Source organism: Battus philenor, unplaced genomic scaffold (genome assembly GCF_028537555.1).
Source record: "Battus philenor isolate CCGP_79_NKW_IND1 unplaced genomic scaffold, ilBatPhil1.0.hap1 SCAF_29, whole genome shotgun sequence".
In the NCBI taxonomy this organism is placed as follows: Eukaryota; Metazoa; Arthropoda; class Insecta; order Lepidoptera; family Papilionidae; genus Battus; species Battus philenor.
The window spans coordinates 6,732,999-6,748,632 of NW_027181692.1; the positions used below are offsets into that span (position 1 = coordinate 6,732,999).

The 15,634-nt window shown below is 33.2% G+C and overlaps 3 protein-coding genes across 3 annotated transcripts; 2 read left to right on the forward strand and 1 right to left on the reverse strand.

The window, feature by feature from the left end:
* Positions 1–643: 643 nt before the first annotated feature.
* Positions 644–2,989, reverse strand: Polr2H (DNA-directed RNA polymerases I, II, and III subunit Rpb8). The gene is made up of 2 exons (XM_068769901.1): positions 2,624–2,989; positions 644–1,673 (listed from the first exon to the last, which is right to left on the reverse strand). Exons 1-2 carry the CDS (start codon positions 2,914–2,916, stop codon positions 1,514–1,516), a joined length of 453 nt encoding a protein of 150 aa, XP_068626002.1. The 5' UTR covers positions 2,917–2,989; the 3' UTR covers positions 644–1,513.
* Positions 2,990–3,556: 567 nt separating this feature from the next.
* Nop60B (dyskerin pseudouridine synthase 1 Nop60B) lies at positions 3,557–5,436 on the forward strand. The gene has a single exon (XM_068769733.1). The coding sequence runs from the start codon at positions 3,643–3,645 to the stop codon at positions 5,173–5,175; it is 1,533 nt and encodes a 510-aa protein (XP_068625834.1). The 5' UTR covers positions 3,557–3,642; the 3' UTR covers positions 5,176–5,436.
* Positions 5,437–7,634: 2,198 nt separating this feature from the next.
* LOC137926338 (zinc finger protein OZF-like) lies at positions 7,635–13,840 on the forward strand. The gene is made up of 4 exons (XM_068769942.1): positions 7,635–8,617; positions 10,797–10,930; positions 11,834–11,945; positions 13,501–13,840. The coding sequence occupies exons 1-4, from the start codon at positions 7,712–7,714 to the stop codon at positions 13,816–13,818; spliced, it is 1,470 nt and encodes a 489-aa protein (XP_068626043.1). The 5' UTR covers positions 7,635–7,711; the 3' UTR covers positions 13,819–13,840.
* The last annotated feature ends 1,794 nt before the right edge of the window (positions 13,841–15,634 follow it).

A 15,634-nucleotide genomic window follows, 5' to 3' on the forward strand; every position in this document is an offset into this window, starting at 1 on the left:
AACCTGGAGAATGAGGAACATATCCAAAATATATTTTCTTCCAACACTGTAAGATGTTCTTTTAGCTTAACCATTTGCGATATGATGTCGGGTGACCTAATATCTCACTCGGCAGTGCTTTGTGTTCTGATGATTCCTGTACCAAGTTCAACTGTCTCGGTAGTAAACTAAACAAGATAAGGGCTACCATACAGGAAGTCTAAAACAAGCCTTGCATATTGAACTTCATGCTTTGATTTTAGTCTCCTCAATTTTTTTTTAACACATTCCATGCCATGAGGCATATACCACCCACGCTGCACTTTCCATTCAGGTCATTTGCACTTCTCATTGAACAACAAAGGATTCTTAAACAAATGAATTGTAGGCTTGAATATAGATAACTTCACATCAGGTATGTACATACATATTGAAATTTATAACTTTTACCCGCTAATTATAACTTTTCAGTGAAAAAGTGTAAACCGTTTGTTTTAAATGACTTTTTTAATTTTTAAAGTGTGTTTCTATGCACTCCATGCAGCCAGAATGGAAAATCTTCAAAAATTGCTGTGGCATGAAACATGTTTAATAATACTACTAAAGAAAATTCTAAAAATTTACCAAATTTATTTTATATATCTTTTAATTTATAAGTATGTTATGTTAGTAAGGTCATACGTTTTACCACAATAAACGCCAAAAAACCGGTGACTTAAAATATTTATGGACCTGCTGAAACTAAACCACCGGTGTTTATTCTTCTAGGGCAGTGATTCCCAAAGTGGTCTATATAGACCCCTGGGGGTCTATGACAACCTGCAAGGGGTCTATGTCAGGGAAAACAAATTTAGGGGTCCATGAAATGAAAATGGGGTCCACGATAGTGAATCTCAACACATACACCGATAGTACCTATTTACTTACATCATACTATCTTATAATATCAAAACATTTACATTATTTATAAATGTACCTATGAAGGAAAAAAATTGTTTATTTAATGTTACATATATTTTATATAACAGATACAAAATTTTATTTTGAGTAGTTTTAATTTAAATTCAATTAATAAATGTGTAAATTAACATGTGTATTTACTATAAGTTTTTAACACCAAACTTCACTACAGTTAGAAATTTACAGGAAATCAATATCAGGTAAGTAGGGGGTCTACCCAACACGGAAAAACATGGCAAGGGATCCACAACGCAAAAAAGTTTGGGGAACTCTGCTCTAGGGTTTAAAACAGGTAAATGTATAGCTCATTCCAATTAGTCTGCATCATCACTCTTAAAAGATATATTTTATATGGATAATTATATTAAAGATATTTCATCACCACAGTTTTAACATTTCCATCTTCTAACTATTGGAATCTGTTACCAACCACAGCCACCGAGAATCTATCAAAGTCTTCCATTGCCTGTACACATTTCGGAAGCTTTTTAACTTTAATCTCTGATAAAATTACAGAAATTTTACACTAATAAACTTAATTATTCTTATTGTCAATTTATAATAAATTTGATTTCTAAAAAGCTAACTTCTTCATGAGAAGGTACATGTGTTGGTCCACCTCGAAGCCGTGTAAATTATTTGCATCACCCTGTAGCCTCATGAGCAGTCCACCAAAGGAAACATAGGCAGCTAACCGCGATGCCGGTTCCATTGCTGCTTCATCACCTTCTATCCTGATGACAGTGATTAAAAGTTTTAGAGTTACGTAACAGATTCCATCATTGGATAAAATATCTGTAAACGTGATAAAACGATTAGTTATAGGTTTATAAGGTGTAAAGGAGTGAATTTATAGTTCATTTGTTGTCAATTGATTTATGGTAAAAAATTAATGGTTTCAGATATATTAACATGGTGATCTTAACTTCTCTATCTGTCCTTAAAGACTTTAAAGAGCCAGAAGTCATTGGTTGTATCATTCTTTCAGAGTGATCAATTTATACACAAAGATTAAAAATAAATTCTTCCCTATATAGCTTTTACATCTATATCATAAAATTAGTAACTTTTATACAGTATTTGAACAATTTTATACAGTATTACAATACACAAGTAGCATATCCTAACAATCTTTTCATTTATCTTTTATTGGTGAAGCATCTGATTTCTGTCTGGACTCAATAAACAACCCAAAGTTGATATTTTATGTTAGTGAAACACCCAACAACTTGTGGTGATATATATCCAATATTAATGCACTTCAGAAAGTTGGAAACAGTTAAAAGGACCACCATTTTATAGTAAGTGTGCACATGTGGCTCATACCGGCATTAAACATGACCAATTTAAAGAGTTTATTAAACAAAAACAAGTAAAAAATCCTTTTGCTGTGGATTTTGAAGTAATAATAAAGCAGGAGAATGAGTTTCACCACTACTGTATTAATAATATTGTTAAAGTGACCACATAAGAAAACCCATCTGAGGTTGTTGTGGGTTTATTTCAGATCTGGGCACATATGGAATGGTCGTAAATACAAGTTGAAGATGCTATTATAGAGATGGCATATGAAAGTTTAACTTTAATATAATTTCTATCAAATTTTGCTCTTCTGGCAAATTATCTTATATGGTTAACGCTATGGAACCAATGTAATATCTCAAGATTAGAAAAAAAAACTAACCTATAGACTTTTCCGGACATAACATACTCGAAGCTGTCTGCCCTGTTGCCCTCCGTCTCCAGCGGGTTCCACTCGCCTCCGTCCGGATACCCGTTCTCTCTGAGCGTTGTAGCTAACACCAATCTGAATTTGTCACCAAGTTCCATCGGATAAATCCAGGAGTTTATATCCAATATGAGATCCATTTTAAATGACTCCGATTCGCAATGCAATCTACTGACACGATCGAATTTCTTCCCTTCTGGATCCATGTCTTTGACGTTGAATATATCTTCAAATAGAACGCCGGCCATTGTGTATTTAATTACAATTTGTTAAGTTTTTAAATGAAAACACCACGCCGTTATACAAACTTGGCGTATGACAACCAGTGTGAATGACAATGACATTAAAATTTCAGCTATACATTTGCCATCGAAACGGTTTATAAGTAATTTTATAAATAATAGTTATTATTTGTTTCTTTACAGTATATGTGTTATATTACAAATCGACAAAGTATATTTAAAACCTGAATAAATTTATTATGTAATAGTTCGCCGTTGCTGTTGCGTTATAAGTGTGAATTAATACCAATTTAATTTTTATTATAAGCAACTGAAATTAAACAAACATATATTGTACAATAATTTAGAATTTATTCTTTTAAAGAACTTTGCTAACAATTTTGTTTAAGCTGGCAGAATCACGATTCTTTTCAAAATGTAAAAATACCCTTTTATCGTAATACAGGTAAGATTAATGTATCATATTTGGTAAAAACTCATATTATAATTGGTAAATATAATTATAAAATGCATACGCATTAAACGTTTTGTAAAATTAATCACAAATTTTTTTTCTTGTACAATTAGATTTGGCTGTATGTATTAAAAACTTTTGCCTTTTTTCATCGAGGAAGTAATAAAAACAATAACACGAACTAACCTTTTGAATCCGCACGTGTGCTGCACTAAATCGTTAAATGTGTGTGGACCAATAGTTACAAATTTTATAAATTGAACAATTAAATATTAATAATGACAGAAGTTCTGCAGCCCGGCACCGAGGTGTTTTCTGAGAAAAAGAAGAAGAAAAACAAAGAACAAGTAAGTCTGGGTGCGTTTCAGAAGCTCGGCGATTTTAAAATCGAGCCGTCGGAAAGCGTCACCAAGTTAGATACGGCATATTGGCCTCTGTTATTGAAAAATTTTGACCGACTCAATGTTCGTACGAATCACTACACGCCGCTACCATTCGGCCATTCCCCGCTCAAACGTCCCATCAGCGAATACATCAAGTCCGGCTTTATCAACGTGGACAAGCCTAGTAACCCGAGCTCGCATGAAGTGGTTTCATGGATCAAGCGCATTCTGAAAGTGGAGAAGACTGGCCACAGCGGCACCCTCGACCCTAAAGTGACTGGTTGCTTGATAGTATGTATCGACAGAGCGACGAGGCTGGTCAAGTCGCAGCAGAACGCCGGCAAAGAGTACGTCGCTGTCTTCAGCCTCCACTCCGCGGTGGAAAACCTGAAGAAGGTCACCCAGGGTCTGGAGAAACTTCGCGGCGCCTTGTTCCAACGTCCGCCTCTTATATCTGCCGTGAAACGTCAGCTCCGTGTCAGGTCAGTCTATGACAGTAAACTGCTGGATTTCGATCAGGAGAAAAACATTGGAGTTTTCTGGGTGAGTTGTGAAGCTGGATCCTATATTCGTACAATGTGTGTACATTTAGGTCTGATGCTGGGAGTAGGTGGACAGATGATAGAACTCCGCAGAGTTCGCTCAGGTATCCAGGGCGAGCAGGAGGGGATGGTTACCATGCATGACATACTAGACGCCCAATGGGCATACGAAAATCATAAAGATGAAACATACCTCCGTAGAGTAATTAAACCTCTCGAAGGTTTACTTATTGCACATAAGAGAATATTCATTAAGGACAGTGCAGTCAACGCCGTTTGTTATGGTGCCAAAGTCCTCTTACCTGGAGTACTGCGGTATGAGGATGGTATAGAGATAGACCAGGAAATAGTCATAGTTACAACTAAAGGTGAGGCTGTTGCATTAGCCGTAGCCCTAATGACAACCGCCACAATGGCATCCTGTGACCATGGAGTAGTTGCTAAATTAAAACGAGTAATAATGGAAAGAGACACATACCCTAGAAAATGGGGTCTAGGACCAAAAGCCTCACAGAAGAAAACATTAATTCAACAAGGCAAGTTAGATAAATATGGTAAACCTAATGAGAACACACCTTCGGAATGGCTCAACAGTTACGTAGATATGAAAGTCAAAAAAGAAGCAGCGAAAGACGAGAACGGTGACATGGAAACAGATAGCAGTAGGAAACGTACAGCGAGCACAGCTAATGCAGAGGATCCTGATAATTCAGTAGAAGTTAAGTCAGAGAAAAAGAAGAAAAAGAAAAAACGCGACCAGGAAGAAAACGCAGAAGTTGATACAACAGTAGAGGCAGCTGATGAACAAACAGATGGCAGTGCTGTACGTAAAGAGAAGAAAAAGAAGAAGAAGAAGGATAAAGACAATGAAAGACAAGAGGAATAAATATATTGTGGACTAATTTTTTAAGAGAAAATGTTATAAGATACTATTTCATACCTGTTCTGTATTTGATGTTAAGTGTAAACATTCAAAAAAGTAATAAGGAATATTTTTTTTAATAAAACTGGATGCATCTTATGTGTCAGGACTGAACATATATTATCTGTGGACATGCCTTGACATTAAGTTTTTTTTTTAAGTCTGAATATAAAGTTATACGGGTTATAACAGTCTGTTCCTCCGTTCAATTAATTTTGTCATAATCCTTAGCCGAGAATCATCTTTAATGTGTATAGTAAAATAGATTTAAGATAGTTTTTAAGAAAATGTTCCATTATTTTCATTATTAATGAAATGTATGACATTAAATATTGTTTTAAATCACCATGTATTTCATTCATATAACCATGTAGGATCATTTAGTGCATGCTTGTGTACATGACTGCCTGAAGACTCTAATTTTATGGCAACTAGGCTAATTCCAAAGGCACTGATCTAATCCAACTCCTTGAGAAATCCCAGCATACACTTGATGTTGAGATAGGTAATCCTTTAGGGTGCTACCTCCATACACCTGAGTAGTGGGTAGCAGTCATCTTCCACATACTCCCTGCACAGAGGCTGATCCATAACACCTAATGTAAATAGATTGTTGTATAAAAGACCATGACTAGTTAAACCGCTTTGACTAGGTGCAGCTGAAGCAGGATGTTGAAGAGCCGGCAGTTTATGGTAAGTATTACCTCTTACTTGTTGGCATTCCTTTATATTTTGATAGGAGAAATCTAATTTTATCACTTGGAGCCCTCAACAAACTCTGACATTTTTTGTGGTAACCTAAAAAAAAATTTTACGTTATATGTTCTTGTTTAATTAATTTATTAAATAATAATTTATAGACGTCTACAAAAAAGTTACTAATTTTACCTAAAGTCATTTCTAATTTTATTAATATATTTTTTATATGTTTAATAATATGAGAAACAGAAATTCTTTTAAGAATATAATTACATTGTTTATCTAGTTATAATTAGATAAGAAATTAGAAATGGTTTCCATAGACGATTTCTTTTTGTTTTCTAGAATAAATCAACATATAAACTATGCATCTCAATTTCTGATCCTTGACAATATAAATTGTCTCGAAGGTATCTTGCTGAATGCCTGGTTTCTAAAAATAGCTCTGTAACGTTCACACTCCATATTACTGGCCACTATGATCATGTCGAGGTTTCCAATACAGGAGATTAGCGGGTAGAAGTAATTTACTGTACGAGTATGTTGGCAAGGAAGATGATAACCAAGATGTGAAGTGATCGAAGAAGGTATATTCCCACGTGTACAAAGATTATAATTTACACGACCTAACACAACGACAGCGTACACATCACTGATGGCGTCTAAATTCAAATTGGCGTTCGAATTTCAAATCTAACGCGCCAGAATGATTTGATATAAAAGTATTGTGGCCATATTGGCTAGCAATATGGAGCGTGAACGCTACAGCTTCCTATTGATCAAATATATTATTGAAAGATATTCGTAATAAATGTTTTGGGTTAGTAGTAGATATCTAGTCTCCCCGGTCAGGGGCGTTCTTTATCCTGTATTAAATAAAACAATGTGACCATTCACGCTCCATATTGCTAGCCAGTAGGAACAAAACTTTCGTGTTAAATCATTCTTGCGAAATAGACTTCAAATCGAGCTCTAACTTCAATTCGGGCGTCACCAGCGTTAGGGGCAACTAGTGTGTAAAGGAAGAATTAATGTTATTTGCTTCTTTATGCGAAAACTGCCCAAACTGACATTTACAGATTCAGCGAGTTCGAGGAAGTAGTATGCAGAAAGCGCCTAGCCGAAGATCTCTTTTAAGGTAGTGAAGCTCGTAGGTTCCCGGAGGAACCTTGGCATGGGCCATTGATGTTACAATAATTTTTCTGCTTCTTAAGCAGTATTCGAAAATGAATTATTGTGCAACCTATGCACAATGTTACAGCGTGGCAATTGCAAGTCTGATATATCTTTTGGATTTTTCAAGAAGAAGCATATGAAAATATTCGCCAGCAATATACATTGGTACATTCCATAAGATATCTTGAGACCATTCTTAAGAAAATGACCACGAAAGACCTTTCAAATCTGTATGGTTTTCACATAACTTTAATATTGAATACATTTACAGTTATTAATGGTTCAGTATCCTGTAGTATTCAAATTATTTTTAATAATATGTGTAATTTTCTTTTTTCACTATTTCAGAATATATATTAACTATGCGTGTAAATAAATTATGCGTGTAGTATAATTTAAAATAAAGAGTTTTAAATATGTTTATAATTATTAAACAATTATTTAATACCAGTCGAAATAAAATATACAGAGGCAGAATTAATATTTATGGTTAATTTATTTGTCAGCCATACTGATTGACATATGTCAAAACAGAGGTTATATTCAAGTGTCAATGTTCGTGTAAATATTTTGTTAACCATTATTTATTATTGTCACTAAAGTATTATATTTTATTTGCGATATCATGTCGCAGTATCACATAACAGTGAACTCCGATAGATATAACTATGAATACTTTCAACAAGACGACATATGTAGGTTTTGTTGGAGCAAAGACGCCGAGAGAGAAATTTTATCAAACAATACAGAAAACAGCACGAAGTTTAAAAACGAGTTAATAGACAAAATACGTTATTGTTTAAATATAGATGTAACGGAAATAAATCACCCTAATAAGGCATGCGAAAATTGTTATGAGCTGTTAGAAAAGTTTCACGAATTCAAAGTAATTTGCAGTGAAACTCATAAGAAATTACAAGAAATTATATCACGTAAAACTTCAAACGATTCCTTGGATATAGTAGATAATTCTTGTGTTATTAAAGTTGAAAAAGATGATATTGAAAATCACGAGTATATAAAATCACAAATTGATGTCTTCCACGATTCAGATGCTGTTAGTGATTCTGAAACGTCACAAAAATGCGACGGAAAGACGAAAAGTAAAATGAAATCCAGATATAAACCAGTGCGTACACCAACTTACTGCAACATTTGCAGAAGTGACTTTAAAAGTATGGAAATCTTTACAGACCATAATTCAGTATACCATGGTATTGAAAAAGGTGGCTTATACAAGTGCTTCGGCTGTGAAAAGAGGTTTAAAAGTAGAAAAACAAGACTAGGACATGAGATTCACTATTGTAAAGGCTTGCAAGATGGCTATCAATGTAATGTTTGCAATAGATATCTCCCGAAACGTAGAATGTATGAAAACCACATGAGAAATCACAGAGAAAACATACAAGTTGAATTGCCCGAGGATATATTTAAATGTTTGAAATGTTATAAATTATTTAACACAAAGATAAGCTTACGAAACCATATGGAAGTGCATAATGCGGAGAAAAAGAAGAATTTTGTTTGTGAGGTCAGTACTGTCAACATTTCAGCCGTAAGCCGCCCACAGCTGGATTTAGGTCTCCCTTATAGATTTCCAAAAAGAACTAAACAGTTATATGTTCACATTTAAGGGGAACATCTTGTACTGTATGCTGTTCTCTGTTCTCCGCTCAAGAACTTTATGGCCCCAGTGAATATCTTTTCTGTGACCTTTTATGTGGACTGCCCCAGTGGCAGGATATTTTTCACTTTAATTCATCTATTTATCTCATATCTGATTTGATCTCACAGGGTGTACTTTTTATGATTTATACAGTATGATTATTTTTTATGGCCCCCACTATTAGGAGCCTCTCATACCCCTATCTGGTGTGGGACAGGGACTTTTTGTTAACATTTATTTAATTTTTTCACAGATATTTTTTTATTTGCTTTCTCTTCTTTCACGCGTCACATTGTCTTTCGTTCATTTCTTTCTTTCCAAATTCTACTGTCTTTCTCTTTCGCTCTGTATCCTTTCATTCATTCCTCATTATTTTTACATTTTCTAATATTCTATTATTATTCTATATCACTTTATTACTTTATTTTGCTTTTATTTTTTTTCTTTGTCAGTCTTATTTGTTTGCAATTTTTGATTTTTGTTTTTTACATTTTTTTTGGCTTTTATTTTTCTCTATGACATTTCTTATTATTCTTTTACAAAGTATGAGGAAAATATACAGTATGATTAGAAACAGGTATAAAGCTTTAAAGAAATTAATGTATGGCATATTTGCTTTCTTTTTAACTGAAAGTATGGTAAACCCTATGGAAAAATTGATGGTTTCATAAATAATAAATTACTTAAAGATAATAAAGTATATAAAGGTATTTTGAAAATTCAGATTACTACATATTAAAATTAATTATTATTTAGTATCTGTCCTAGAGGGCATTGTACTCCCAGAAGTTATTGGCCTTTCACATACCAATAGAAATATGTTTACATATGTGTATGTATGTATGTTTGTATATATGTATGTTTTGTAAACATTACCTTCCCATTATTTATACATCCACCTTTTCCATACTATTGTTGTCTGTAAGAGATTGCCTCATGTGATAAGACCATGTATTGTACTTTTTTGGTTATTATTTTGAAACTATTTAATAGTACGCTACTATGTACATTAAAGAATATTAAATAAATAAAAAATATAAATTGATTTAATTGTAAGTGTAATTTGCTTTGCTGCTAAATGATTTATTTATTTATCTATATAAATAATTTACAATAATCATCCTATGTACTTTAATAAACTAAAATAACAATAATTTCCAATGACTCTAAGATCAATGGAAAAACTAATTAATTTATTTTTTTGTTATATAGATATAAATATAAATAAATTTATTAAAAACAAAACGTTTCATCTCTCAATAAGAGATGTAAAAAAATTTCTTCTTTCAATGCTCATTTGAGAATCCTATTCTGTAGCTTTTAATGATATATCCTGCAAAGGAAGATTATTTTAGGGATCTTGTATAAAACATGTTGTACATACACTTTTTTCTCCATAAACCAAATTTTCTCAATAACACATAGCTGCCTATGCTATCTATTTTCAGGCAAGATGTAGCTTTAATCCTTCTTCTTTGAGTTTTCTGTAGACATATATTCGAGGAAATTTCTTGTAAGAATTTTTGGTGAACATGGCTATAGGTTATTGCAAGTCCCAACTGGGCAGCAATTGCCCATTTTCTTGACTAATATCATTGCAGTGGCATGTGCAGGTTTCCAAGTTAAAAAGCATTAACATCATTCGAAATGATATTCCATCTGGAATAGCCTTTCATTCTGCTTCATATAACATACCATACATTTAAAATAAAATAAAAATAATAGATTTCATGGGAAAAGTATGTCAATATCATGTGCCAATGTTGTGTCCATCCCTTTCAGTTGCAAACAAATCATGAATTTGTCAAAGCTGTTGATTTACATTCAAGAAACTATGAAATATTCCATCTGACCAATATGTGTAGCCAATTTCGACTTATGGCATGGTCTTTTTCAGGTCTTATTGACAAATAATCACTCATGGAGGCCAACAAACGCCTATGTTAGGGATTTATATAAATATATTAGGGTGGGCTATGTCCAAGGGAAGTTCTGGGAAAAGTATGACAAGTTGTAATTTTCACCATCAAAGTTGACATTTCAGAGTTGCGGACGTGTGTTCACCAGACAAGACTATCTTCATAAGCATCAGTTGACGCACACCGGGGAGAAACAGCATGTGTGCCCGCACTGCGGTTTCCGTACAACTCAGAAGTCATCACTAACAGTTCATATAAGGTATATACATCTGTAGCTAGATTTCTATCATATTCACATTATCAAATTTGTGATGATTGAATTTAATTATAGAAATTTGTATATCAGACAGTCTCTGAACTTCTTGAATTATTTGTCTACATAGACAGGTGAAGTCGAGTCAATACAGCTATCCCCCGATTTACACGGTGGATACGTTCCTGAGAAAAACGTGTAAATCGAAAATTAAAAATTTTCGAGTCAAAACCGTGTAAATCGAAAAACTTGCAAAAAATGCATGATTTTGCTATTTAACAGTTGTGATTTTAGGTGTACACAGAAATAAAAATAAAATGTATTGACAAGTTTAAATATTTAATATATTACGGAAAAACTATTTTTTTTATTTAATTACAATATACATTAAACAGAAGAACAAAAAAGAAATTACTCTCATTCTTTTTTTCGGATTCGAAGGTTCGAATTCACTTTTATCACTCGAAGTTATTTGTGCCGATTCGATGTTTGAAGCAGAAATATTTACAATATGAGAGTGGTAATAAAATCGGTTATTAAAAGAAAAAGAACTTTTTTGGAAAACCGTGTAAAAGCGAAAACGTGTAAAACAAGTACCGTGTAAATCTGGGGATAGGTGTATAGTTCTTCACAATGGAAGCCAGATAAACTTTTGTGGACCGCATATGAAACCCCAATTTTTCTGTCATGCCTAAAACATATTTCATTCTTTATGTGTTCTTGTATACTCTTTTCTTTTATTCACAAATCACTTTGGAATTGGAAGAAGATTCTTGATCTATTCTCAGACCTGAATATACATAATATATATATATATATATATATAAGTATATATATATATATATATATATATATATATATATACATACATATATATACATGTATGTAATTGTGTTTTGTATACTTCAGGAAGCACACAGGAGAGCGTCCATACTCCTGTGACGTTTGTCCCCAGCGCTGCATTTCCAGTTCAAACCTGCGCGCCCATCGGCGCCGACACCTGGGACTGAAGAAGTACGAGGTAGGCACACTTCTGCATTTAATTTTTCATCACCAGTCTCCTTTGAAAAGTTTTATTCACCATTAACATTTATTCTGAAAGACAAAATACAGGGTGATTAGATATAGGTGTAGAGCAGAGTTCCCCAAACTTTTTTGTGTCGTAGACCCCTTGCCATGTTTTTCCGTGTTGGGTAGACCCCCTACCTACCTGATATTGATTTCCTGTAAATTTCTAACGGTAGTGAAGTTTAGTGTATGTTCAAAATGTATTGCGACCACAAAGCGAATACCAACATCCAACAACTTACACAATTTTATAAACATATATAATAAATTTTTAATTTCATAGGTACTTTTATAAGTAATGTAAATGTTTTGATATTATAAGATAGTATGATGTAAGTAAATAGGTACTATCAGAGATTGTGTTGAGATCCACTATCGTGGACCTCCATTTTCATTTCATGGACCCCCAAATTTTTTTTCGCTGACGTAGACCCCTTGCAGGTTGTCATAGACCCCTAGGGGTCGTTATAGACCACTTTGGGAATCACTGGTGTAAAGTTTTAAAGGGTAAATGTATGGCTTATTTGCTGCCAATTAATGTATAGTATGTTCTATACAAAAATGATTTCAGAAAAAATAAATACCTCGCTTTGCGCTTCTTTTCACTGTGCGCTATTAGATTTTCGGTTTGGTGGGGTTGGGTAGATTGCGATGTTTTGGGTTCGAGTCTATTTTTTTTTAATTTATTTTTTTCTTATAGATGGCAACACTTTTGTTTCTAATTGCGGTATGCCTTCAAAACTCGGCGAATCCCTTTCTAAATAAAAATCAATGAAATTTTAATACTGTTTTACTTCAACCTGAAGCCTTCATTTATACAAAAAATTGTTGTATTTTATACAAAGAATAAAAATAATTATCAAAAGAAGCAAATGACACTTGTTGTAACAGCTCCTAATAGATACCGGACTGTTTGTATTTCGTGCGACAGAGATAACGCTCTACGAAGCTGAAATAAGCCGATTGGCTCTGGCATTATTTATCGCCGGGTACTGCATACATTACCACATTGCGATCGCCAACCCGCCTGCCAAGCGTGGCGATTATAGTATATCCCCCACAGATATCTTAAGAAAAGGTCTAAGTTTTTTTTTTTATATGGTCCCCGCTGTTGGTGACCTCTTGTTCCACTATCTTGTGTGGGACAGGGACTTTTTAATTCTAGTAATTTATTCATTTCTTTTTTTTTATTATTATCATTCTTCTCTTTCATATCATCTTATCTGTCGTACTATTTCTTTCATTCTACAATTTTCCCATTTCATTTCATTCCATTAGCCATACATTCATCCTCAACCACTACATTCTAGGTTTCCCTACCATTCTATTTTCCAACATTATTTATTTTTACCTATTGTATCCATTACCATCCTCCTGCAGTAGCTGAGGAAGCACACTCTCTCCCCTTCGTCTTGCATGATGGGAAAGGTCTAAGTTTTGTAGTGGGTGTCTAATATATCTATCATTAAAAAAAATCTGATTTTAAATAGCGTCTTATATAATTTCAGTGCACGATTTGCTGTAAAAAGTTTGGCTATAAACTAAGCCTAGAGGAGCATGTAGCATCGTGTCACGAGCGAGCCCAGCCCCACGCGTGCACACACTGCGGAGCCCTGTACTCGCGAGCCAGGGGCTTACGGCGCCATCTGTTGGCGAAGCACCTCAAACATAAAACGGAACTTCAGAAAAACGAACTAACAAACATCTTTATGAATTCAAATGAAAATCAACCTAATAGTGACAGCACTAAGGTCGATAATATATTGAAAGAAGTAGAAGATATGCATTCTGAATTGACATTGAAGACGCAAGACTTTATTGTGTAATACCGACAGATATTTAAAAAAAGACAAAATATTCATTATTTAATCAAATGAAAATCAACCTAATTGTGAAATGCATAAGGTTGATATTATATTGAAGGAGCAATATAATAAAATTGATAATAAGAGATATAGTCTGTATGATAATGAGGTGTAACAGAAAAGGCTCACAGACCAACAGAAAAACAAACTTTAATAAATCTTCAAGAACACAGTCGAAAATCAATCTAGTATACATTGATGTAAGGTCGATATTACATTGAAAGAAGTCACACATTGTAATGACGTTGAAGACAGGAGACATAGTCAGTATGATACTGATATTGAACAAATAAAAAAAACTTACAGATTACAGGCAAACAAAGTTAAATCTTCAAGAACACAATCGAAAATCAATCTAATGTTCAAGGACATAAGGTCGATATTACATTGAAGGAAGTCACACATTCTAATGACGTTAAAGACAAGAGATGTAGTCTGTATGATACTGATGTTGAACAGATAAAAAACTTACAGATCTGCAGAAAAAATAAATAAATCTTCATAAACACAATCTAAAATTAATCTAATGTGCATAAGGTCGATATTATATCGAAGAATATAAGAAAGACATTTTTAAATATCATTGAAGACTCAAGACGTGAATATTGTAATACTGGTGTCTAATAAAAAAGGCCACCTCCAGAAAAACGAATGAATAGACAGCATTGTGAAAGGTGTTAAAGAAAAATCAATCTTATGGTTAGATACATAAGGTTGATAATTAACAGAAGTAGATACACATTCCGTAGTTACTAGAAGCCAAAGAAAATAAAACTTAATGCTGAAAGCAATAAGGTTGATAATACATTACAGAATACAATACACATTCCAATTGTCATAGGCAAGACATATTGTATAAGAGAGATGTTGATTAAATATAAAACAGATGCTCCTACAAGAAAACAAAATGGCAGATAGTAATATCAATGGTGCGAAAGAAAAACAACCTAAAGTTCATATGTATAAGGTTGACAATGTATTGAAGGAAGTAGAAGGAATGCTTTTATAAATGATTTCTTTCTTTCTTTTATAATTGATCTCAAGACATCTATATGATATTATAAGGTCGATAATATATCCAAGAGCATACTTTATATATTCCAGATCTCAAAGATGCCAGACATAAAGAAAAATGAGGCATAAAAGAAATTCAACCTAATGGCCTAAGCCATAAGGTTGAAAATGTATTAAACGACGCAAGTGTCTCTCACTAAAGAAAATTAACCTAAATACGAGTTCCATAAGGTTGATAATATGTTGAAGCCACAAGAAATCTGAAATAATGTGGCCAACAGGGAGACTTCATGATGGACAAATGAAACTTAACCTTACTATGAGACAAATAAGATTGATAATATAGATATCAAATAGAAAAAAGGAAATGAAGCAGTATGCAATATCAAACATGTAAACGAAAATCAATCTAATATTTATTATAATAAGGTTGATTATATATTGAAAGTAGAAATAAAGCAAAAATAACAAAACTAAAGAAGAGAAATGAATCAACAGACTGAATAAGGCAAGCTAAAATGAACCTTATTACTATGGACATAAGATCGATATTGTAGGTGATATATACATTCCAAAATGACATTTAACACTCAATACATACTGTAAGACTGATATGAAAATAAAATATATAAAAACACTACTAGATTAATCTTTTCCTGTAATTTTTTGATCACTAGTGAATAAATCCATGGGATCACATTACCTTAACCCTTTTCTTGATAATGTCAGAATAAAAAAAAATAGTGGCATCAACTTTGAACGC